General features: G+C 44.0%; 1 protein-coding gene across 1 annotated transcript; it reads left to right on the top strand.

The window, feature by feature from the left end:
• Window positions 1–1,642: 1,642 nt before the first annotated feature.
• On the top strand, window positions 1,643–20,372 carry TOR1AIP1 (torsin 1A interacting protein 1). The gene is made up of 9 exons (XM_060233074.1): window positions 1,643–1,649; window positions 3,875–4,394; window positions 10,042–10,133; window positions 11,368–11,442; window positions 11,788–11,832; window positions 13,029–13,130; window positions 13,624–13,692; window positions 15,821–15,877; window positions 17,572–20,372. Exons 1-9 carry the CDS (start codon window positions 1,643–1,645, stop codon window positions 18,366–18,368), a joined length of 1,764 nt encoding a protein of 587 aa, XP_060089057.1. The 3' UTR covers window positions 18,369–20,372.
• The last annotated feature ends 5,919 nt before the right edge of the window (window positions 20,373–26,291 follow it).

The raw sequence follows: 26,291 nt of genomic DNA, 5'->3' as shown, positions 1-26,291 counted from the left end.
AAGACTTTGGCAATTTCCCTTCTTTATCATTTTTTTTCCTTCCCAGATCTATCTATCGTATTCTGAATTGTTCTGTTAAAGTCCCCCATCAATAAAATTTGCTCATAGGTCACTTCATCAAGATGTTGTGTAATATTTTTAAAGAAAATGTCTTTAGCACCATTTGGAGCATAAAGTCCCAACAACAATGTTTTTTTGGTATTCAAAGTAATTTCTACCGCTATATATATTCCATCTTTATCTTTAAATACCAATTTCGGGTCTAATTCTTGTTTAATATAAAAGACTACTCCTCTCTTCTTCTGTTCAGCCAATTTAAAAAATTCTAGTCCCAATTGTTTATTCCATAAAAATGTATAATCCTTTTGTCTAATATGCACTTTTTGTAAACATACTATATTACAATTTTGTTTTTTTTATCCAATGAAACGTTGCCTTTCTTTTTTGAGGTGAGTCCATTTACATTCCAAGATATCAATTTGTAATCCATCATGGTGCAAATTCTCTATTTTCTTCATAAAATCTATGCAGTTCCTGTGTATTTGTGATTGTAATCCTTTTCCCTTGAAGTTCAAAGCTCAAACCTTCAGGTATTATCCATCTGTACCTCATTCCATTGTCACGTAGTTTTTCTGTCAATTAATGCAAATAATTGTTTTTCTATTTGAAGTCATGTGGGGAGAGCATAATCTGGCGCACACACAAAGCCCGCCGCCCTAGGCAAATGCCTAGGTCCAGGGCTTTTTTTTTAGAAAAAGCCCAGCAGGACTCAGTAGCGTATTAGACCACATCCCCTAATATTAGCATATTAGGTCACACACTCATCAGCATATTAGGCCACATCGTCTGGGATAATCATGTAGCGAAGAACGATTCCGAGACAGTCAGTCTTCAAGCCGCAGCCAGGAGCTACCTTGCTGGACTCTGGTCCAGCTTTTTATTGAGTTACACAAAATAGTCATGAGACATTATCTGAACTGAAATAGCTGAGGAATGTGAAACTGTTTTGGTGAAGACATGAGACGTGCTCGAGAGCAGGGACCAGGTTATCATATTTACAGAGATTAACATTTCTCCATGGCCATGAATGGTTCCCTATTAACCTCTAAGGTGTGCCTGAGAGATCAAGGAGCAAGGAAGAGCCACTACAAATCAAGTGCAAACCAAACTGTGACAGTAACTTTTCCAGGCCCTGCAGCAATTCTGTACAATTCTGTACAGCAGTACATTTGGGCCCTGTGAACCCTGCCAGGCCCTGGAGAGGCTGCTGTACAATGCGGTTGGGCCCCATGATCCTCGCCAGCCAGCCAGGCCCCAGAGAGGCTGCCACATGGTTCAGTTTGGCCCAGCAATCCCCAAGGGCCACACCAAGTGACCTCGAGGGCTGCATATGGCCCTTGGGATGGAGGTTCCCCACCCCTGGTGTAGTGGTTAAGTGCATGGACTCTTATCTGGGAGGACTGGGTTTGATTCCCCACTGTTCCACGTGCAGTTGCTGGTGTGACCTTGGGTCAGCCACAAGTTCTCTCAAATTGTGGCAAACTTTAGTTTGTCAGCTGGTTTGTGCCCATCCCTACTCACAATTTTTTCATTTCCGCCCCCCCCCCCCCAAGGTGTCCCCAGGAAAGTGCTTTCTGGAGAAATGACAGGTATGCAAGTTCAGAACTGTATAGGACAAACCCCGTGCAAGCTAGAGACATTAAATTTGCAGGAGATCTCCCCCAGATGCCCTTCTACATAACTTCCATGGTTGTGCAGATTCGATTTAGGGGGTCCAAGTGATGACCTCCCAAAGAAAATGCCCCCAGGAAAGTGCTTTGGGGGGGAAATGTCAGGTGCAGGTTCAAAAGTGTATAGAATGGACCCCCAGCAAGCGACACACAGTAAACACATCAAATTACTTATCACGTCTACAGCCCCAAACTACACTTGAAAAACCACAGATCCACTGCTTTGTGGTACTTCCAGGGCACAAAAACGTGGTTCTGAAGCATGGATCCCCATGGGCCACCCTGGACTCACCATCAAATCACAGATCATGTCTAAAACTACAGATTCCACAAAAATAATGGATTCACTGCTTTGTGGTGCTGGCATGGCACAAAAATGTGGTTCTGAGGCACAGATCCTCAGGATTTGTACTCTTGGTCATCTAAGATTCATTATTCAATTGCCATGGATTGCTTCACAAAAATCATGGATCCACTGGTTTGTGACATCGCTATGGCACAAACCCCAGAATTTTTATGGCACGAAAACTCAGAATTTTTATGTGGTGTCACCCCACAAATCACATCCAGTGTTCCACTAAGCTGAGTTAGTGTGAGCTAGCAGTTTTTAGCCTCCGGCTCACATATTTTTGTCTTAGCTCAGGAAGGATGCCTCCAGAGCAAACTGACTTATGCAGCATCCAAAGTGGCCGCTCACAACTTTAATGCCGGTAGCTCACAAAGTAGAATTTTTGCTCACAAGATTCCACTCACAAGCTTAGAGGGAGCTCACAAGATTCCACTCACATCTGTGGTATCAGATTGCACCACAAAACATATATGAGGCCATGGTTCCTGAGAATCCAGAGGGAGGGAGGGAAGGAAGATAGATGGGAGAGGGAGAGGTAAAAAAGAGGTGGAAAGAAAGCAACTTTAAATGCATTCTTCAAGCTCCTGGCTGGCTTGGTGAAGTGATTTAAAGAAACAAATGCGTTCTCCAAGCTGGCTGATGGGGCGGTGGGGGTTTTGAGAGCCACTCAAAGAGCCGCAGTTTGGCCACTCCTGAGCCAGGAAGTCTCTAGCAGGTCACATTCTACCCCAGGGGTATTCGCTAGCGACTTCCAAACATTCAGTGCATCTGACTCCGGCAAACCCAAGCGGCAATAAACCGGATTCTTGCTTTTCTTTCGCTGCAACCCCGAACATAGATTTCTCTTGGCGCGCATTTAAAATATTAACCTACATTGCATACCGCGGGTCCGTCACTTCTGTCTTGCTTTGCATTTATCTTAAGTCGTCTACACGGAAAGCGGTTTCAGCCTGGAGTTGCCCCTCACTGTGTACTTTTGAGCAAGAGTTTTCTGCAGGCGGACTCAACGCTCATAAAATTAGTATCAACCCTGAGCGTAGAGACAGCCTATACTCGTGATTCAGAGATTTAAAGCGGTTTACATTCGGCTTGGGGCTATTCCCAGCTCGCGCGGCTGGCCCTAAAGGGTGCTTTAAATCTTTTTCTCCCCTCCCGTTGACCTATAAGCAGCTGCTGGGCCGGGCCTCTCCCATTCGCTGCTGCTTCCAGGATTCAAAACAAGAGTTTGGGAGGGAGGGAGGAAGAGGCCGGCCCCCTTCGGCTGGCCAGCTCCCTTCAACTAGCGGGGCCAAGCTCTTTCTTTTGCCACCCAACCCTTTCCCTTGTTTTGTTTGCGTTCCTCTGGGCTCCATGGGCGGGAGGAGGAGGAGGCGGCGGCGGGGCAAGCAGGGCTTCAGCTCCTGGGAGCAGCTGACTGTCAGAAAATAATCTCTAGCAGGGGGGGGTCAGGTTAGGAGCTTTTGCTCAGAGGCGGGAATTGGCAGGCAGAGAGAGATAAGGAGGGCAGAAAGTAAGGAGCCGGCGGAGAGAAAGAGCAGGGGAAAGCGGGGGAAGAAAGTGGCGGGGAAGAGCAAAAAGCGAGGAAAGGGAGAGAAGGTATTCATTGGCGCGTCTCTGAGCTTAGACCGGGGACACGGAAGGAAGCGTGTGCATTTTGTGCGCTACAGCGAGACAAACGCCACCTCCTCAGAGAAGGAACTTTTTTCCCTCCCCCCGAACTGCTGCTGTGTGTGCCAAGCGGGGGGAGCGCCCCACAGCCCAGGTACTGCGCCTTCCCCTCCTGTGTGGGGCTGAGGGGCCGAGAGGCTGGCGGCCGCCTCAGAGGCCCAGCGGGAGGGGGGAGCGGGCGAGGGGCGGGGGGAGGAGAGGAGGCTCTTCGCTCACGTGACGCCCAGGGCGCCTCTGAGGAAAGCGGCCTCTCAAAATGGCGGCGGCAGCGGCCTGCGGAGCAGCTTCCTCCGCCCGCGCCCTTCGACCCTGTACGATCATGGCGGCGGCCGGCTCCGTCAGCCGAGGCGGGAAGTGAGGTTTAGCGAGGAAGTGGTGGAGCTCTCGGCCGATGGCGGCGGCCGGCCGGTGAGGAGGCAGAGGCGGGGCAGGATGAGGGCAGAAGAGGAAGCCGCGGAGAGGAGCGAGGAAGCGCCGCGGGCTGCTGCGCCGTACGGGCTGCGCTCTGGACAGCGGTATCCCCCGACGCCTTTCAGGATGAAGGAGAGGGAGGAGGAGGAGGAGGGCCGGCGGCGGCTGGACTCGGCCAGTTCTTCGGAAGGTAAGGGGAGTCCTTCCCGAGCATGGCTTCAGCAACAGGCCCGTGAGTAGGGGAGGGACGGTGGCTCAGTGGTAGAGCATCTGCTTGGGAATCAGAAGGTCTCAGGTTCAATCCCTGGCATCTCCAAAAAGGGTCCAGGCAAATTGGTGTGAAAATCCTCAGCTTGAGACCCTGGAGAGCCGCTCCAGTCAGGTGAGGGACGGTGGCTCAGTGGTAGAGCATCTGCTTGGGAATCAGAAGGTCCCAGGTTCAATCCCTGGCATCTCCAAAAAGGGTCCAGGCAAATTGGTGTGAAAATCCTCAGCTTGAGACCCTGGAGAGCCGCTCCAGTCAGGTGAGGGATGGTGGCTCAGTGGTAGAGCATCTGCTTGGGAAGCAGAAGGTCCCAAGTTCAATCCCCGGCATCTCCAACTAAAAAAGGTCCAGGCAAGTAGGCGTGTGAGAAACCTCAGCCGCTGCCAGTCTGAGTAGACAATACTGTCTTTGATGGACCGAGGGTCTGATTCAGTAAAAGGCAGCATCATATGTTCATATGAGATACGTTAGGTGGTTGGGCTGAGAGGGTAGGATCGGTCCAAGTCCCCCAACAAGTGGGGATTCGAACTTGGGGCTCCCGCGATGCGGTCATGATCCACAGAGTAGTCCAAGCACATTCCAATCGGGGAGCTTGAGCTTCAGTAAGTTTTCGTAGGATTCAACTACAAGATTCTAGCCCAGCATGAATTGCTGTACTGCATAGTGATTTTATAATCGTGTGCTACTTACATTATAAATATGGAGATATAAGGGTGTAGATGATTGGGGAAGGCAATAACAAACCACCCGGTAAAAAAGTCTGCTGTGAAAACGTGATGTGGCATCACCCCAGAAACGGAAACGACTGGTGCTTGCACAGGGGACTACCTTTACCTTTTTATAGGAGTATTTACAGTATAGAACTGCTTTTGTATTTTACTCATTCATTCTTTCAGGTTATATCCCTCTCCTTTCCCCTCACAGCAGGGGTCAGGGTAGCTTCCAACTGTTAAAAGTGTACAATGAAATTAATATAATACAATTTTGAAATCCACATATTGCAAGTTAAAAACTAACATATTACAATTTTAAGATCTGCGTATTAAAATCCTGTTTGTCATATGATGCCCCAAGAATCTATCACAGGTGGACAACTAGGGAGGCAGCCAGCACAGAGAGATTCGAGGTCCAACAGTAAATGAAAAAGGAAGCCCTCCTTCCATTTTCTTAAGAAACGCAGTGCAGTATACATAGTTCTCATCCTCGCAACAAACATCTTGTGAAGTAGGTTAGACTTGGACACTGCCTGGCGCAAGATGACAGAGCGAGTTGGACGGTAGAGTTGGAATTTGAACTTTTAAGTCCAATGGCTGGGTGAGAGGCATTAGAACAAGGGTGTCAAACATAAGGCCCAGGGGATGGAAGTGGCCTATTGGGGCTCCTACCTGGTCCAGAAGCACTTGGCATTTATGGAAATGTGAGGTACTCCCTCTTTTATGGTTTATCTTTGGAAAAAAAACTAATCCTGCGTATGAATAAATACATTTATTGTGAAGGGGGTGTTGTGGGTTCTGAAGTAAATCACTTGCTTTTCTTTGTATTTTGGGTAAAAAATAAGAGTTTGCCTGTGTAGTTTATAAAGTTTATATCTCCAGTATCTGACATTACTTTTTATGGTGCACATGACCCAGCCCAACAAAGTGACATTTATGTCAGATCCATCCCTTGTGACAAATTAGTTCGACACCTCTGCATTAAGAGGTAACTTCAGGGCTTCATGTGTGGCAGGTTTCACCAGGCTCGGCCCTTGCAGATTCTGTCGTGGAAGAGTAGATGTACTTGCAGCCTGATCTTGTGCAGGAGTTGCTTTTGAAAGTCAGGCCCAAAATACAGTAGACTTAGCTCATAGTAACAGGGCAGCAGGTGTTTCTTCATTTAAGGGGACAGGTAGTTGGTGATGTGAAAGACCTGTTGGAGAACCACTGCAAGTCTCAACAGGAAATCTTTGGGTTGGTGGACCAGTGGTCTAAGTTGGAATCGGGTCGTGGTTTGTATTCAGCACCCTATTGAAACTAGGCCTGAATGCAAGTTGCTAGAACAAATGTACATTCTCCCCCATCACCACCTTCACTGTGCCTTTTGAAAATCTTGTATACTGTAAACTCCTTGGGGAAACAGGTCTTATTTTTGGTGCTTTGTGTATATTTGGAGTTCTACACAAAAAATAATACAACACTGGCAGAGTTCTGCGAAGTCTCAGAGGTACTGCCTAGCTTTGCAAACTTTGACTTGATAGAGAAAACTTGAGGCACCAGGTCTGTAAACATGGGTATTTGTGAAATGGAGAAAGGAGTCCCCTAGGTGAGCATAGCAACTAAACAGATTTCTTTTTGGGAGTAGCTGGTCATTTGACTATGTATAAAAAGTGCTTGCTCAAAGGTTCCAGAAATCTGTTTGATTAGTTTTTATATCCCATGTTTCTACTGACAGTAGGTCATGATGCATGTTCTCAAAACTCATCTAAAAATCCTGTTCCATTTTTTAAGAATGATGGTGCCATTTTGTTAGTTTTTCTCAAATCTACTTTCAGCAGTGGGAGGGAGACTGTGTCCGAGAGTACTTTATGGACCCTGACACCTTCATTAAGTTTGTGATCATGGAAAAGTACAAAAAGCTGCTTGGAGGAAGTTCTTTACACCTTCCCCAAATTCTGGATCACTGTACCGCAACCATTGTGCCGGTCAGAGAAAATAAATCCAGATGTCTTGAGCCATCAGGCTATAAACCATTTGGCACTATAGATGAAGGGTAGAGTGGATCAAAGAGTATAAGCATATGACAGTTTTGCACTTGTAGATGGTACTGTTACACAAAAAGAAGATAATTCTGAATGAAAGATGAGCCCTGCCAAAGTTATATTACATGCCCAGGGAAAGGCTTGCCACTTTCAGGCAGCAGTTTTTCTTCAGGCCAGTTTGGCAAGAGATCCTGGAAGTTTTTGCCATCTTCTGGGCATGGAGCAGGAGTCACTGGGATGTATGTGTAGAGGGGAGGCATTTGTAAAGTTTCTGCATTGTGCAGAGGGAGTTGGGCTAGATGACCCTGGAGGTCCCTTCCAACTCTATGAAGAAGACTGCAGATTTATACCCACCCTTCTCTCTGAATCAGAGTCTCAGAGCAGCTTTTACAATCTCTGTCTCCTTCCCCCACCACAGACACCCTGTGCGGTGGGTGGGGCTGAGAGGGCTCTCACAGCAGCTGCCCTTTCAAGGACAACTCCTGCCAGAGCCATGGCTGACCCAAGGCCATTCCAGCAGTTGCAGGCAGAGGAGTGGGGAATCAAACTCTGCTTCCCCAGATAAGAGTCCACGCACTTAACCACTACACCAAACTGGCTCTCATATGATTCTATGATATGCAGTTTTTATTATTGTGGCATGTATATAAATATAAATTGACCCCCTTTTTCTTGATGACATGTCTGGATGAAAACCTAGCCTTGATTAGAGGTGAACATAGCATTATTTACCTTCTAAAAAGCTGTGGTACTAGAAGTTAAAGCAGTAAGCACTCTGCCATCAGATATGAGTAGCTGGCTTTTACAGTACTGAGGATTTGCTGCCTGTTTTTCAGTGTCTAGCTCAGGGGTGTCAAACTCATTTGTTATATATTTTAGATTCAATTTTGCTCAACACGACAGGTTGCTCAGATGCCGTGAAGGTGTGTCATCTCCTGATTCATCATTTGTTATGAGGACCGGATCTGACATAAATGAGACCTTGTTGGGCCTGGCCAAGTGTGTCATAAAATGTAATGCCAGGTAGCAGAGAGAGAAGCTTTATAAAGGATACAGACAAACGCAATTATAGATTTTTAAAAAACTTAAAACATGCTTAAAACATTAGCACTCATTGATCTTAAAGGTGCTTTCTTTGTATCTCTCCCATGTGCTTTAGGGAACTGGGCAAAGGAAGCTCAGGCTCTTTCTTTCCTTCCCCAGGGGGCCAGGAGGGGGCGGAGCCTTAGAAGGAAGAGAGGCTTGGCTCAGTAGCTCTGCGGTGCATTTGAGAGAGCCTGACAAAGCAAACTCTTTCTCTTCCTCCTTCCTCCCCAAGGGAAGACCCTCAGCCAATGGGGAAAATAGAGGCTTTGCTCTGTAACTCCTGTATGATTGAGCAAGCCTTGCAAAGCAAGCTGTGATGCAGAAGAAAATAAGAGGCAGTGGGCTTTCCTTCCTTGGAGGTTTTTAAACCGGCGCTAATGGCCATCTGACAGCAATGAAGATCCTGTGAATTTAGGGGGAGGTATTTGTGAGTTTCCTGCATTGTGCAGGGAGTTGGAAGCAGTTGACAGCCAGTTGCTTTGGCCCCCAGGCTGCATATTTGACACCCCTGATCTAGCTTTTCTGAAGAAAGTCTTGTGCTTCTTTGTTTAAGTTAATCATACAACATAACCTGAGTGGATTGATTTTATTTTACAGTTTTTTTCTCTTCCCTACCCAGAAACGGGTCTATATTAAGAGGGAAATATATCAATAGATATGCATAAACACAGAATATCATACAAATTAAACAAATCGAAGTACAGTACATTACCTAATACCAGCCAAATGTGAATGCCAACCATTAGAAAAATTCCATCTCTCATGGCCAGCCTCAACTACATGTAAACAAACACAACCTACTAAATAGTAAGCGTAATAAAATAGTCTGAAGGCAGGCAGACAAGATATCCTCCTTGCCTCTGGAGTATCAGTCCAGTCCAGAGAGATGGGGCTATCACTGAAGAGCCTGTAGAGGAGAAGGACCCTTCATGGTAAGTACCAGTGGTCATTTTACTGCCCTAATGAAGACAAACAAGCGTTATGAAGAAGAGTAAAGCTGGTGTACGGGTTATATCTGATTTATCTTGGCAAATTAATTCTACATTATACTTAGTAGAAACTTCAAAAAAATGTTTAATATGCATTTGCTAAGAAAGCTTTCACTTTTGGATGACTTCCTCAAACCAGGGATCCCCCTTGAATTCCAAAATGTATGTTCTCTGCAGAACTTCCAGCGTTAAAGAGATGGGGCATTAAAACTGCAAAGCCTTGGTTTAATAATTAGAATACTTGTGGAAAAGGAACATTCTATGTCTCACATTTTTGTCAGTGCTTTTCTGAGCCTACAGACTTGAGCAGAGACTCCTCTTTACACTTGTTAGGGCTAGGCAGTAAATACATGCAGCCCAATGCTGTATATGCTTCATCAGAAATAAACCCCATGGTGTCCACAGTGGGACTACCATAAGTGTATAGGACTGAAGCTTTAGGATTCTTCAGTATCTCCCATGCTGTAAATAGCATAATCTCAGGGCAAGTTAACATTTTTGCAAGAAACAGCTAATCTAAGTTTACTTTCAGTTTCTCTTCCCTAGTGTCATATGACTTCTCTGAATAGAGAAAAGAAAGAAAAAACACATATGAAGCAAGTCTTCTGATGAATGGGGTGGGGAGAGAAGGTTCTTGTGCTTTGAAAGGATATTTAAACATTGCTAGCATGAAGGGATGAATTATGGGATAGAGGCTCACTTCTGTCCATAGAATTTTGAATTGTTCAGTCACTGTTTAAAGCTGGTTTTTGATCCTGGAATCTTTGTCCTAAAGCTGTAGAGCTGTATGCTTAATTTTTCTAAAGATTCCCCCCTCCTTACTTTGCAGATGACTCTTCTCCAACCAGGCACCAAACAACCAGTAAACGCTCAAATGGCCAGACACGTTTGCAAGCAGGTAACCCTGGATGTATTAAATGGAATACACTCTCAAAAAGACTATACACATTGTGTGTCAAGTGTATACTGTATCAGCTCTTGGTACAACTATATATGATGCTAGTTGTACTTTGCAGAATGATTTCTGTTGCTTTTCCCTTGTCCCATTGAACCACTTAGCCCAGGAACAAAACCTAGAAGGTGTCAGTGGCCTGCAGCAGGAAGAGGGGCATGAGAAGTTACAACTCTGGGAGTTCACAGATAATGAATACACATGAGGGGGGGGGGGTTTGCTGTGTGTACTCAGGTCTGATGGGATGAAGAAATTATAGTTCTGCTTGAATAAAATAACTGGCAAAGGGTGTAATTTTTGACTCGTCACTCTAACTGTTACTGGCAGTTTGCATTGCAGTGATCTATCGCAGAGTTATCTCATAGACTACAAATTCTGGGTTTTTAAATTTAGGATACATTAATGTAGGTTCTGTGAACTTACTTTCTGCAGTGCAAATGACTGTTTGTTTAAAGATGAAAGTGACGATGGTTTGGCTTGGTCACAGTTGTTAGAGAATTAAACCTATCTTGTAACCCTAACCTCTGCTTCTAGGATCAGTCATTTATAGGGAACTGAATGTTTATATTTTGAAGGACTATTAATTGGTCTAATTAACTGCCTCAAGTGTATAAAGAAGTGCTTATTAATACATTTGCCGAGGATGAAAAAGATTATTACTCATTGCTTTATGTTCATATGTTGAAAATGGTGCTTAGCTGATCATATCTTGACTTTTGTGATCAGTTAGGCTAGGGAGAAATAGGTGGTAGGTGTTTGGGAGGGTTTCAACTGCATTTTCAGCAAAAAGCTCATGTAATTCCAGAGTGCATAATCTTTATCTTTGGTCTTTAAGACCACTGATTGCAATACATAGGGGCCTGACAATATGCAGGGATATGCAAATATGCCATTTATTTAGTATGGTATATGTGCCCATGGAGCTTTAAAGAATTTACTCTGTGAAATTCTGTGGGTGGGTAAATGATGTGTCCTCTATGCACTATGATGTCACATATTCTGTTCATTATTTTTGGATCGTTATGTATAATCAGTTTGGGGTTATATATTCTGTTTGTGTTTTCAGGGTTTTATGTTAATCAGATCAGTTTTTCAATCCCTGCATGACGGATGTGGGCAGTACTAGTGGAGATACTTAATGACTGAACTTTGTGGATTTCTACTTTGTTTTCTTTGTTAGGGCACACAAGCATTTTAGGAATTGCAGATGACTCTGAACTTATTCGACCATCTATTAGAAGAAGTCCAAGGATAGGTAAATGTAGACTAATGATTAGATCTTTCAAGGAGGGCTCTACAATGCTTTGGTGCCAAGCTTGCATGTACACACTACTAATATGGATTTGAGTACTGAGAAACACAAATCTAGTCTCTTGGCTGCAAATCTACAATTGCTCTCCTGCTGTTAAACCTTTGTGCTTTTGTTTATACCAGTAACAGGCTTGTACTTTACCTTCCAAAGGGTTGTGGGGTTGGATTAAAGTTTATTTGTACATAGGAGTAGGAGCTGCCCCAGAGAGAACAGGCAAGCTTCCTTTTTTTGTTTGTTTGTTTCCTATATTTGGTTCAATAACTTAAACAATGTTTCCTGTCTTAATAGGATATTCTTATGACCAAGGCAAGGATTCCACACTGAACAAATCAGGTCAGATCACTTTCCTTTTGAATAGTATCCACTACCGTGCTGACATGTATAGCTTTTGTTGAACTTAGTTTCCTGTGAACATTAATAATGAATACTTGCATTGTTCACATGGCTGCGTAGCCACATGCGTGGGGCAGAGAGGTGTCATTAGAAACCCAAGTCATAGCTTGGTCCGATTGCCTAGAAAAAAGTTCGTAGAAGTGCAAGTCAATTTATTATAACGATTTTTCTCAATTCTATCAAGTTGTTATATTCTAATGTTTTATTTGTATGGGCATTTAAAAACTAGCAGGAGCTTGCAGTGAAACATTGAGGGAGGGGGGTGGAAATGCTACTCCACGTGCCTAACGTCTCAGCCTGCTCAAGTCCTTAAGAGCTAGAATGAAGGCAAATTCCCTTTTCCCCTCCTCTCATTTTCTCATAGATTATAGAAAAGAGGAAGAGTCCAATAGCACTTTAATGACTAGCAAAAATTTGTGGCAGGGTATGAGTTTGTGAGTCATTGCTCAAAGAAGAAGTGACTCATGGAAACTCATATCCTGCTACAGTTTTTAAAAGATGCTGCTAGACCAGGGGTGGCCAAACTGCGACTTGGGAGCCACATGTGGCTCTTTCACACATATTTTGTGACTCTTGAAGCCCCCAGTCCCTGTTGACTGGCTTGGAGAAGGTATTTGTCTTTTTTAATCACTTCTCCAAGCCAGCTGGCAGCTTGGAGAATGCATTTAAAGTTGCTTTCTTTCCACCTCTCCCCATCTATTTATGACACTCAAACATCTGATGTTCATGTCTTGCAACTCTCAGACATTTGACGTTTATTCTATGTGGCTCTTGTATTAAGCAAGTTTGGCCATCCCTGTTCTAGACTCTTGCTTTTATCTACTGCTACAAACTTAACACAGCTACCTATCTCGACCTGTCTTCATGGACTGTAGTCCATCATAGTTGTGTGTGTGCATGTCTGTATACGGGGCTCTCCATTAGGTTAATTTACAAACTTTCTCCACATATGCAGAAAACGCTACTATGCCTGCGGAGGGTCTGGTCTTGGCTGCTTTCAAGGTTGGCACAAGCCACCAAGTTTACGACTAGATAGAGAGTGATATGACCGACTGAAGCGGAAACCTAAAGATGAGACTAACTAAAACAATGTTGTGTGCCCAAGAAATCTGATTTTAATCCTCTTATCTTTTCAGAAGGAGCAGCAGCTAAACAGGAAGATGGGAGGGACAGCAACTCAGAACTTAAAAATACTGCTTATAGTTATCAAACGACTCCGAGATACCATTCAACGAAAGGTAGTAATTGTGACCTATTAGATGTCTTTTCTCTGTAGAAAAACTTAAGCAATTTTGTAGAGTTTTCTTGGCTGCAACATAGGGCTGGATATTTCTGAGGCATCCCATTCAAAGTATCCTGAGATGGGAATATGTTCTGCTGGCCGTGTGTACATAACATGGGAATGGATCTTGTAATAAAAGCCTGCTTGGTTTGACAGAGGGGAGTCTTTCTCTACTTTTCCCTTTTTTCAGCAGCCTGCTGCTTGTTCTGAAAGTGTCTGAGGATCAAAGGATCCTCCCTGTGCCCATGTACTGTGGTGCATGAGGGTCCCCAGTTGCAGGCTGGTGGGAGAAGGCAAGAAAAGATGTACTCCAACTCTTTCACAAGCTTCTTCACAGTTGCTGGTCCTCTGTTTTTAATCTGTGCATGTAGCAACCTGTTTAGAAACAGAAATACAGTGGTTCACCATGAATCTAATAATTTTTTTCTTCTTACCATGTTTTTAAAAAGAATCCCAATCTTCTGTTCAGAAGCGATATGGATTCGACCACAAGACAACCTTGAGAGATAGAATACCAAGTACGTACAGTATGTCCACTCTCTCTCTGATTGTTTTAATATCATTTTTGCTTACTGTCTATTTTATGCTGTTAGCCACCTTCAGTCTGTACAGAATGGGCAGGATATAAATATAACTTAACTAAATAAATGCCTGCATATAAGAAAACCATGCCTGCTTTTTACTTAGTTATTATTTGGCACTTCATATTGCTGTCTTCAGGAGCCCCGTGGTGCAGAGTGGTAAAGCTACAGTACTGCAGACCAAGCTTTGCTCACGATCTGAGTTTGATCCTGGTGGAAGCTGGGTTCAGGTAGCTAGCTCAAGGTTGACTCAGCCTTCCATCCTTCTGAGGTTGGTAAAATGAGTACCCAGCTTGCTGGGGGGGGGGAGTGCAGATGACTGGGGAAGGCAATGGCAAACCACCCCGTAAAAAGTCTGCCGTGAAAACGTCATGAAAGCAACGTCACCCCAGAGTTGGAAATGACTGGTGCTTGCACAGGGGACTACCTTTACCTTTATTGCTGTCTTCACGAACAGCTCTCTACTACAGTTCTACTATTTTATCACAAGAGCTCTCTTCATGAACAGCTCTTGTGATAAATGGTAGGACTGTAGTAGAATGGCAGTGGCTCTGCAGCTTTGCTAAGTGGTTATGATGGCTAGAGGATGGAAGATGAGTGTGGAATTCAAGAGGCGGAAGTTGGCAGTTAAATTGGGGTCTGCTTGGTCTGGGAAGGAGGGCTACGGGGGTTAGACAAGAGTGTGTTTCCTTAATTCGATTTTGTTTGCCTTAAATTTGGACTCTGATGTTAGAGTGCAGTCCTGATCACTGAAACTAGTCTTGTTGAACGCAGGGGGATTTGCTTAGGATTGTGCTGCTAACGTTCATATTGCATAAATGGTATACGCAGTGGGTATAGAAAGATTGTCATAGATCTGTTGTGGCAGAATGGCGCCTAGAATTCATTGCCACCCCAAAATACTTTCGTGGCTGTCCTTTGGTGTTTCCCAGCTACCGGAGCAAAAAGCTGATTCGAGTGGCTGGCAGTATCCTTAGCAACAACCGGTTATCAGTACTATTGTTGGATAAAATCTGTCTTGGGTTGTCCTTGAGTCAGAGTGCAGTTTCATTGGAATAACTTGCTGCAAGAATGCCTGTGCAGTGTGTACTTCTATCCTAAACCTTGCGCAGGGGAAGTATTCAGTTAAATTAAGAAACTGGAATTAGATTTATGCAAAGAATACACATCAGATATGGGCAGGGGTGGAATTCTAGCAGGAGCTTCTTTGCATATTAGGCCATACCCCCCTGATGTAGCCAATCCTCCAAGAGCTTACAAAAAAGCCTTGTAAGCTCTTGGAGGATTGGCTACATCAGGGGTGTGTGGCCTAATATGAAAAGGAGCTCCTGCTAGAATTGCACCCCTGGATATGGGTTAATATAAAGATGAGCGTTGGTGTTTAAACTCCAGTTATCTTTTTAAGGTACCCAGAGTATACTTAGGGGGTTCCTTTTCCATAATATGTATTTATAATCTCCTTGGGTCTGTTAAGCACAAAACTAATTCACTTTGTTCCATTCCAAATTTTTATTCTTATGTAATATTTCTGCAAGTGTAAAACCTCTGCAGGTTTTGAACATCTCCTTAGCCTTGTATTTTCACAACTTGGAATTCAGAACCTTCCCATACAATAGCTTTGCCTGAGTCCCAGACCTAGTTTGAATCTCTGGTATGTGTCCTACCATTCTGCTGGGCAAAGCTTGAAGTCTTTTTGTTTTTTCAATTTAAGTGACTCTTCAGTGGTTCCTTAGGCTGGAAGAAGGCTTTGAACATTGCCAAGTGGAGTGATAGGATATCTGCTGTTTTTGGAGTTTACTACCGTATTTCTGCGTACAAGGCCTGGTTGTCCCATTTTAAGAATCTATCCTGTTTCCAAAGCATGCATGATTGAAAAGGAGCCAGTCGCCTTTTGAAAACTTGCAAGTTTGCAGATTCCAGAGCTTTTCTAGTAGCTTGTTAAATTTCTGTTCCAAATCTAAATTGGAATCAAAATTGAATCCTTTTTAGCATCATGTTCTAGAGATGACCTCAAAAATACTTGTGCTATGACTTAATCTTTTCCCTTACTTTCTATCCGATGAAGCGGAGCCTCAGGTTCAAGCCAGCATACTGAAGAAGCATTCGGAAGCTGTTAATAAAAGTAAGATTTAATCCTTTTACTGACTCAGTCTGTGCATATGCCAGTCTTTTCATATTGCCAGAAGTGATTCAGATGCTCTGCTGATGTTTATTTTACTTAATTGAAGTCGATCATAAATGCACAAGCTTGTCTACGTAACTGTGTGGTGCAATGGGAAAATTTTTAGTCTAGGTCCAGGGAGACTCTGGTTCAGATCTCTGCTCAGCCATGAACCTATCTGAATGACCTTGGGCTAGTCACACATAATTTTTCTGAAGATAAAAAGGAGGCAAGCGGAACTATGTCTGCCATCCGAACTTTGTGAGAAGACAAAATAAAATATTCTAGATAGATTCTGTTAGGAGTTTTTCTGGACAGTGCAGTTTGGCACCAAGGTACAGGGACAGTAGAATGTAACAAGATTGCCTGAGAAAAAGGAAAGCAGAAATTCTATTCTTCAGACACCAGGCAAGCACAATAAGTGTTGCTACTTCTTCAGGAGTAACAGGAGGCCATGCAGGAATGCCATCTAAAGAAAACCAGTAACCAGAATTGTTTTGAGTCACTATATGAGATGGAATTTATAAGTAATTCCCACTGTTTATTGAGAAAAAGGAAAGCAGAAATTCTACTCTGAAGCATTATAACATTAGCATATATAACATAGGCAGGCCATCTCTGAATGTTAGAGAATGGACATTGAAGATCTTAAGAATAGATCTCCTTATTCCTCTTAACACGGGGAGATGACTAGCTCTGCATTTTCTCATTTCTTTGGACCAGAACTTTTTGGAGCTAGCATAGGGAAGTAGATTTACTGAAAGTTCCACCCTGGATTAGTAAAACCAGTATTTTTACTAGTGTGGCGTTACACCTGAAAAAAAAACTAGATCAGAAGGGCAAGGTAGCCCTGAAGAAGCCAAAGGCTGAAGTTCATGAAAACACCTTTCTGATTTTCTCCTAAAGGGATCCTCCTCCTTAGTAGTTGTGAATACAAGAAAGCTGCGGGATAGATGGCATATCTCTTAATATTTATTAGAATTAGCCCTTCCTTCAGCCAACAACTGTAATCAGTTATCGTTGTGTCTAGAGGTTTTGACATTAAGTAGCTCCCAACAAATTTACAGTTGAAATGTTATCAGTCTGGCTTTGAATCCAGCTGCTTAAATGTGATGTGTGTGTCTTCTATTCTGTTAGGGTTTCAGAACTGGACTATTTATGAAGGCTTATTGTAATATGTAAGAGCCCCGTGGCGCAGAGTGGTGAAGCTGCAATACTGCAGTCGAGCCCTCTGCTCACGACCTGAGTTCGATCCCAGCAGAAGCTGGTTCAGGTAGCCGGTTCCAGGTTGACTCAGCCTTCCAGCCTTCCGAGGTCAGTAAAATGAGTACCCAGCTTGCTGGGGGGAAAGTGTAGATGACTGGGGAAGGCAATGACAAACCACCCCATAAAAAGTCTGCTGTGAAAACGTTGTGAAAGCAACATCACCTCAGAGTCGAAAACGACTGGTGCTTGCACAGGGGACTATCTTTACCTTTATTGTAATATGTAAATTGTTTAAAATTTAAATAACCATCCCGTGTGTTGCTGTGCTCCTCCAAGGTAGTCTGATTCTTCATAGCTGAATAAGTCCTGGTGTTCTTGAAATAATGCTACTACTAATCTGTGTTACTTCTCTCTGTCTCCTTCCTACCCACCCCACCCCCTTTGCGTAGGTTCTAGTGTACAGTCTGGGGGACACTCTGTGTTCTGGATTCTGGTGTTGGCGGCAGCTTGCATTGCTGCTGGTGGATGGTATATTTTTTATCCACTACCCCATGCTGTGGAAACCAACAACCAAGCCCTGCTGGCATTTCAGGCCCAGATGAAAAAGCTCATGAGCAGCTACCCGAGTCAGGACAGCAGGATCTGGAAGAGAATCCAGACCACCTTTGAGAAACGTCTCAACGTCTCGCAGCCTCATTTGGAGCCTGCCATCTTGTTGCTCACAGCCGCAAAAGAAGCGGAAGATGCCCTGAAGTGTTTAAGCAACCAGATTGCTGACGCCTTTTCCTCTTCTCAGAGCACTGCTACCATCAGAATCGACGGGACCGACAAAACCACTCAGGACAGCGATACTGTGAAACTCGCTGTCGATCAGGAACTGAGCTCCGGGTTCAAGGGAGGCAAGAAGGCAGCAGTGGTGCATCGGTTTGAGTCCCTGCCAGCAGGCTCCACCCTGATATTTTACAAGTACTGTGACCACGAAAACGCAGCGTTTAAGGACGTGGCTCTACTCTTAACAGTTCTGCTGGAGGAGGAGTCGCTAGGAAGGGGCCTCTCCCTGCTGGAAGTTGAGGAGAAAGTGAAAGATTTCCTCTCGGCTAAGTTTACTGATTCACACATGCCAAGTTCCTATAACCACATGGACACGGACAAGCTGAGCGGGCTGTGGAGTCGCATATCCCACCTGGTCTTGCCTGTGTGGCCTGAAAACACCCTTCCTCAGGAGAACTGCTTGCAGGTGAAATAAAAAAAGCAGCAAAGCAAGGAGGAAGCAATACGGTTAGGCATCCATTAGTGCCCCGGATAGGAAGAGTGTTTTCAGCTCTTGCTTCTCTACTGTGTAATGGCCAGTTTTCGAGTCAAAATAGGGTTTATTCCTTTCAAAAGGAGGAGCTGGAAGTGTTGCGCAAAGAACTTGTAGGTCAAGGCATGTGTCCCAACAACTTTTGGAGCCTTCCTTCCAACTTGAGTATGGAGAGCCATGGGGGTTGGAGGAGGGCTTCTGAGGAAGGCATCCCACTTTGCTGAGCTGGGTGTGACAGGATATTTGCTCATGTGTTTGGTATGCTGTCATTCAAAAGGTCATAGTCTTTGAATGGGGGGGGGGGGAAGAATTCTTGGTAACTTGGACAGTTCCAGCCATGTGTACCTTGATATGATTAGATCACTCAGCTTCAAACATCTTCTGGAGAATAATGTAACTAGGAACAGCAAGCTAGTGAAGGCTAATAGAGCCCTGCACTCATTTTCTATCTCCCTTCCCTGGTGCAGCTGACTAGAAGAAATCTCAGAAACAAAGCTTCATGCATCTAAGAATAACACTTGTCATTCCACCCCCCGCCCCACCTCCGGCACATAAATTGAATAAGTTTCCTGTAACTGCAGATTTTCATAGTCGTTTCTGTGCTGGCTGAATCCGAATAGTTTATTTGCAGTTAGGGAAGTGAATTTAACCAACTCGTATAATCATTTGAAGGAACATTATTCAGTGTCTCCATAGGCAGTTGAGAGAGATTGACTTTTCTCTCGACTCTGCTTATAGAGACATATTTTGGAGCCTTGGATTGGATACTGAGTGACTAGAAGTACAACGTGCTTCAGTCTGATGGGCCATTGGCAGCCTACATGACTGGTCAGCACAGGAGACACTGAGAGTAAAAAGAGGCAGCTTTTTCTTGAGGGCATGTTTTGTGCTTCCTACATTCGCTACATTAAAAGTGCAAAGTTAATGCCCAGATGTGCCCCAGTCTTACTAAGGCTTGGACTGGAAAAGTGTCTGCTTTCTTGATACCTTTTTCAAAATTCATTCAGTCTTATACAAGAAGCTCTTTGGGCCTCTTGTGTTGTGGGAATGTTCCTTGTATGAAAGGAAAACATGAGTGGAAGGGATTCCCTGCTTTCCATTAAGACTAGTTACTGTAAACACCAAGCCACCAAACTCCCTGCTCTTTCTGTTCTCTTCCCCCCCCCCCCCCAGACATGAAATTTTCTCTATCAGTATTACACTGGTTTAAAAGACATGTGAGCGGTGAACAGATTTTGAGAGCCTTGTTCAAAAGTAGCCTTGCAGCTTGCTATAGGCGGTGTCATCTTTCAGTATTGTATGAATGTACGTAACTTTAATGTGAATTATAATATAGAAACCTCATAACTTTGCTTCCTGGCAGTTCAGTCATCACTCAGCGTCATTCGGCATTCTGGGCTTACTGCATTTTCAGGAGCTTATAAAAGCGGCTCTTTGCATTTTGGAAGCATGTTGTCAGAGCAGTTGCCCTTTGGGAAGCATATTATCCTTTCTCCCCAGATTCCTTTGCTATAAATGTGACTTAATAGTAGAACTCAGTCTGTCTCATAAAGCACTGGAAAGAAGTCTTGGCTACGTTCAGAAGAATTTTTCTTAGTTTAAAGTGGTTTGCATGTAGTCCCATCTGCACATTCCTTACCGATAGCCAATAGAAATGCTTCGTTTGATTACCTTTAAGCAGGCCTTCACACTTTGAAGAACGGAGTTCTAGGCCTTACCACTTAGGCAGTGAAGACCATCAGGGTGTGGCAATGTGGTAGCAGCTATGACATGGGGAAATGAACTGTTTTATATATATACGAGAAGATTTTAAATCTCTGTCATAGTCGTGCCAGACGAATGCTTTTTAATAATGCTTGATGTATCATCTGAAAATTATCAAGGAGCAAATAACTGGATGGAGAAAGCTATTTTAATAATCATTAAATAAATGTAGGTTTATAGTAAGGTTGCTTGCTATATAATTTTCCATGTTACTCTCCTTCTCCTGACTTGTTAAAAAAAAACCTGAAGGCAACTAACAAATACAGTTACCTCTGTAGCATAGCTATGATAGTGCCTAGTTTTCGAAGACAACTGGTCTTGACAAGCAAGGGGATTTGCTGGGTGTCCTCTTGTTTTGCATGTCTTTTTGGCGTTATGGTTCCCTGGTGTGCTGTGGGAACAACAGCATATAATTACATATTGTTGTTAAAAATCTGGAGACTCCGGTAAGCTGGAAAAAGTGATAATTGGGAAGAGCTTGCGTAACGTCTCTAAAGCCTGCTTATAAAAGGGCCAAGGTCCCAAATGGGGTGGATGTTGTGGGGCAACTGGTTCCATGATTTAAAGGGGGACTTCCTTCATAGAGGGTGAAACATTAGACATAATTAGTGCGGGGAAGAGGTCCAGGTAATCTAGCCTTGTAGCATAGGGTTGAAATGGTAAGTGCTGGTAGCTTATTTGACCCCCAAACATAACCATTAATGTTGCTCTGCGTGGTTAATGCCAGAAATTTAATCTAGATGCTGTGTTCTGGAGTAGTTGCAGTTGTCAAGCAGTCTTGTAATGCACACGCACGCACAGATTCTTTTGAGCAGGAGCACAATTCTGGCTGGCCTTTATTCTACAAAAAGCCCTGTGAAAAAATGGTGATGTCAGGGGTGTGGCCTAATGTGCAGATAAGTTCCTGCTGAACTTTTGCTACAAAAAAGCTGTGTGTGTGTAGCCACACCTCTGATGTAGGCAATTTTCCAAGCATTTACAGGGGCTTCATGTAAGTTCCAGAAGGACTGGCTACATCAGGGGTGTGTGGTCTAATATGCAAAGGAATTCCTGCTACAAAAAAGCCCTGTAGCATGAAAATAGAGCTGGTAAGCCCCGATTAGTCTGTGTTGTTTTTTTTCCCCCAGAGTTGGGGTTTTCCCTGTATTGGCTGGCTGCTGCTTTTGATCCACACAGTGGGGCTATAAGTGGGTATTTGATACATAACTGGTTATAACACTTGAACAAATAAGTTCAACATCTTCAGCCAAAGAGTATTGGATTACAAGGCCATTAAAAAGCTTTAGGGGATGTAGTGCTCATGCTGTGGTGTTTTTGAACTGGGTCACTCCCCCCCCCCCGCTCATTCCGGGGATGTGTCAAAAGAATATTGCTAGTGCATGGGTCAGCTGCTGGTTATTGTCTCTTGTCATGAGGACTATGCTGCCACCCTCGTAGTACTTGTCAGCTTAGAAAGACGCTTTGCAAATAGAACAAGGGAAGCTGAGTTGATCTTTAACATTTTTCTAAGGAAGAGACACCACTGAGCCAATTTGTACATAAGATGCTGCTTATACTAACCCTCCATTAGGCATGTGCAGAAATACTTAAGACAGGAAAAACGTGTTGTGTGAAACTGCCAGATACAGAAGGCTGGCAGCGGTTTCTGCAATCATGGTGGTACTTTGAAGTGGGATAGCTGCGGTTCTTATAAAAGCAAGGTCTGCACATGAATCTGAGTAGAGGGGGGGCAGCTTGGCCTTTTCAGGTTTGGAAACCATGCAGTACCAATAACATTCTACAAAGCAGAATGTTTAACAGGAGAAAATGTAAACTGCACTCCTGAATTTCTCCAAAGCGTCTTATACTTGTTGGTGCTGATTCAAGCAGTATAAAAATATCAGACAGAAAAATGTAAAAGGCACTGTCACTCTGCATCCAGCTGAGTGCAATGATTAGTCTGGTGAAAATGCTTCCAGCTCTCTTTTCCTTTGCTGTTTTTTGGGCTGTACAGATAGATTTTAAGAAACTGCTGACTGCCTCCCCCCTCCTCCGCCTATGGCAATGTATTTTGAGCCTCTGTTGTGTCAGAATCACCAGATAGTCTTTTACTATTAGGAACTTCCAGGTCATATGTTAAGGCTGTCTGTCCTCTTTCCCTTCTTTGTCTAATTCTTAATTGGCAGACCTCTCGAGTGGAAATGTCTTGCACTTATCCTAGCTGGCTGTTGCAGGGAGGGCAGTATGGGCTACTTGTGTGCTGTCAGGCACGTTATGCGATTACCAAACTCCTGTGTGATTCTTGTCTGCTTATACAGGGGCACCTGCTGCTGGTGGTGGAGGGGGCAGCATTTTATCTTTCAGTGTAAGACGTAGTAGCTTTTGTGCATTCACTGTGAGAGAGCACACAGAGCACACGTGGCTGCTGTGGTGGTTGCTACCAGCTTGCCTGTGGTGACCCGGATCCCCCAGCACAAAAGGGGAGCTTCTGCTCTGCATTTCACTCTACATTAGAGCCCGTAGAATCCTGTGGGGTCCATTGGAGAACCAAGCTGGCCCTCTCTGCAAAGGCAGAAGGGATTTTAAAGTATCAAGCGAGGTCTTGTAAAGAGATTGAAGGGGAAGAAGCCAAGCAAAGAGAGGAAAATCAGCTTCCTTTTTACTGTACTCTGGTGCTATAGGCATCTGGTAGCTTTGGGACCAAGGAAGGCTGAGCTGGCATGTACAAGATCAAGGAATTCTATGGCTTGCTGCCCTTCAGCCTTTCTGCCTTCCCCTGTGCTGCTGCCAGAGAAATCCCCTGGTAGCACTGGGGTAGTGCAATCCTCTGCTGGTTAAGAGAGCTGCAAGTGGTGGGGATGGCTCTCCGACCCGGAAGCACCTTCATCAATAACCGTGGACGCTGAGACTTGCTGATTTTGAGAATAAGTTTTAGGGAAGGAGTGTTTAATGTCCACCAGCCTCCAATATTTTAACCTTCATCTGGATTAGGGTGCTCCCAGAACCTGCATTGCCTTGAAGCTGCTGCCAAATGTAGATAGATCAGCACAGTGACAATCCGTAAGTGATACCGAGTGGACACCTGGCCCACATCTAATTTGACTAGCTCACTTTGAATAGTCAAAATATCGTGTCAACAGCAGTTAGGTTCCTGGATGTGAAAGCAAAACCTACCCACAGAATTTCCCTAATTTTAAGAATAGTGAAACTTTCCTTGGCCTTTAGTAGCTTTGCCTATGATGAGCCTAGAGGCTTGCTCTGAATTTCTGATCTTTTTCGAAATGGAAGATTGCAGGGAGGTTTTTTGTAGCAGGAACCCCCTTGCATATTATGTCACATACCCCACATAGCCAGTCCTCCTGGAGCTTACAGTAGGCCCTGTAAGCTCTTGGAGGATTGGCTACATTCGGGGGGGTGCGTGGCCTAATATGGAAAGGAGTTCCTGCTTCAAAAAAAGCCCTGGAAGTTTGGAAGGGGTTTCCTGCCCCAAGTGTCCACTCACAATACTGGCTTTGAGCAGAGTTTTTACCCCTGGCAAACAGATAATGTCTGTGCTTGTTCTCCCAATGAGAAGTACAAATACGTTGCTTCTCTATTCTCTCAAGACTGGTTTCAGGGCCTTATTGTCCCTCATTCACTACATTTGGTCTATATAGTTGCATTATGTGCAGTGGCTTCCCTGTCTCTTGCGTGCTAAAGCTTGTTTACCCAGAATGAAAATTTTGATTTGTTGTTCCTGTTCAATGCAATTCCATGCCCAAGTAATTATGCTTGGAAAAAAGTAAAAGCCCTCGCTGCTCTTAGAAGGAAGCATTTGTGCTGGGTGTTTTTATCTGTCCTATGGCAGGTGTTTATGACCGGGTCCAAATTCTGCTCTGTTCCACTTTTCTGTTTGGTAGACACGACTTGCGTGAGTGCTAGCAAGAACAGAACATAATAGATACAACCAGCTGTGAAAGGAATGATGGGAAGTGGGGAGGGGCTTGCCATGTGTATATGAACAGGTAAGGATTTTTCCCTGCTAACATACATAGGTGTGAGCTTGCTGGTCAGTTAAAAAAGACCAAAAGGGAGTTTTGTGGCTCCCACTGACCTCCCAGATACTTCTCACAAATTCACCAATGCTCAGTCTTTTTCCACTCCACGTGCTGCAAAAAATGCTTGATTCTAAATAAAGCATGAAGCCTAAGGTGCCAGACTTCTCTGTGACACTAGGGGGTGTGGGGAGAAAGAACCACCATAAGAAGCTGCACAAGGTGGTTGTGTCTTGCTTGGCCACTGGTAAGAACATCCCAAAATGCCCTTTGGTACATAAGGAAGAGGAGATTGGACTGATACATCGTCCTTCACTTGGAGTCTCAGAATGGTTTACAATCTCCTTCCCTTCCTCTTCCCACAACAGACTCCCTGTGAGGGAAGTAAAACAGAGAGCTCTGAGATAACAGCTCTGAGAACTGAATGCCCGAAGGTCACCCAGCAGCTGCGTGTGGAGTAAGGGGGAATCAAACTCGGTTCTTCAGATTAGTGTCCACCACAACACCAAACTGGCTCACTTGTATATAGATTTGTAAAATGGTTGAGGTTCCTGAGTTACAGGATTATGCAGAACATAAATACATTTCATTTTATCCAGGAGAAAGGCAAGTGTGGCTTGGGTACAGCTTTGCAGCATTCCCATGAGTACTCTGATTTATATCGCTCAGCCGTGTCCATAAATCTTAAATTAGAGATCCTACAGCATAATTTCTTATTCTCTGTGCGCGCATGTAGCTCTTCAGTATTTTAAACCCAGAAAAGGGGAAGATGACCTTTTGGGGGGTTTCAACCTCTAACGCATTATGCATCTTTGACATTGTTGCTCCTTCCTGTGGCTTCCTTGAGGACTTGGCCATCACATATGGCTTTGGTGACTCTCTGGGTGACCCTTGCTCTGGCCTCAACAGGTGGAGACCAGCCTTCCCCAAAATACCAGCAAGGCTTCCTTTAACACCGGCCACTGGATCGACTTTGGTTTCAGCTAGAACACCCAGCTGCTGCTCTATTTTTAGGAGGAGCGTGCAAGAATACTGTGGAGGGGGGGAAAACTTTCCATAGCCCCTCTCTCGGCTACTACCGTAAAATGATAGGAGGCCTTTGCACGTGTAGCCCCTCGCTCCTGTCCGGCCAGCATTTTCTAGTCTTCAGGACGGTCCAGCTATAACATTTGCTTTGCAGGCTGGACTGAAGTTTGCTGCAATGACTCTAGGATCGCTTGCTTCCAGCAGGTAAAAACCTCAACTGAGTTTCTAGAATACAAACTTTATAAAAGGTTACCGTAAAAAAATAGGCTTGAGTTTCCACAATTTGGAACCAGGATTATCTCAGGCTTTTGCCACAGGCTTTTTAAAAGGTGAAAACACTGAAGAAAACTTATGTTGGAAGAGGGGCTGCTTTTTTTATTTGGTTGCATTTTCTGTGGGGGAGGGGGGTGGGGGTGGAATGCAACTGTTTCTTGAATGTTATGAATGCTATAAAACATAGATGAAAAGTGGGAAAGGAAATCACTGTTCTGAAGAAAATTATGAAGAATTTGAAGAGGCGGTGGGTATATTAAAACATGCAGTGGATTTTCATCAAATGGACTTAGTACTGCAGAAAACATGGGATAAACAGATTAAATGGTAAATGTTTGTTAGGAATCTGAATTGATTTTGCAAAAACCTAAGTGGCTGGAGCTAGAAATTAAATGGGCTGTGACTGCAGTTGTCGTGTATACATATGTATTTCCCCCCCTCTTTTCTGAGATAACAATTTTCATTTAAAGCTCAGATCCAGCCCACATATCCTATAAAGACAATCTTGAATAGTAAGGGCTTTAGGTACTATTCTGCAGCTGGAAATCTTGGGGGAAATTAATGAGATTTGTTTGTGTAGTTCAACTCAAGATTGTACTATGCCTAGCTATTTTTTAAAAAATCAGCGTGCTAGGCAGTTCTAGCATCTGATACTGTCATGTGCTCAAGTAACACTTAATGTTCATTACTGCATTCCTTATAACTTACTATGAAAATTTTTAGTTTGCATTTAAGATGGCAAAATTACGCCAACTCAAAACTCCACTGTGTTAGTTCTGTGAGAAGTTCA

This window comes from Heteronotia binoei, chromosome 2, assembly GCF_032191835.1.
Source record: "Heteronotia binoei isolate CCM8104 ecotype False Entrance Well chromosome 2, APGP_CSIRO_Hbin_v1, whole genome shotgun sequence".
NCBI lineage: Eukaryota > Metazoa > Chordata > Lepidosauria > Squamata > Gekkonidae > Heteronotia > Heteronotia binoei.
This window is presented reverse-complemented; position numbering and strand designations above follow the sequence as displayed.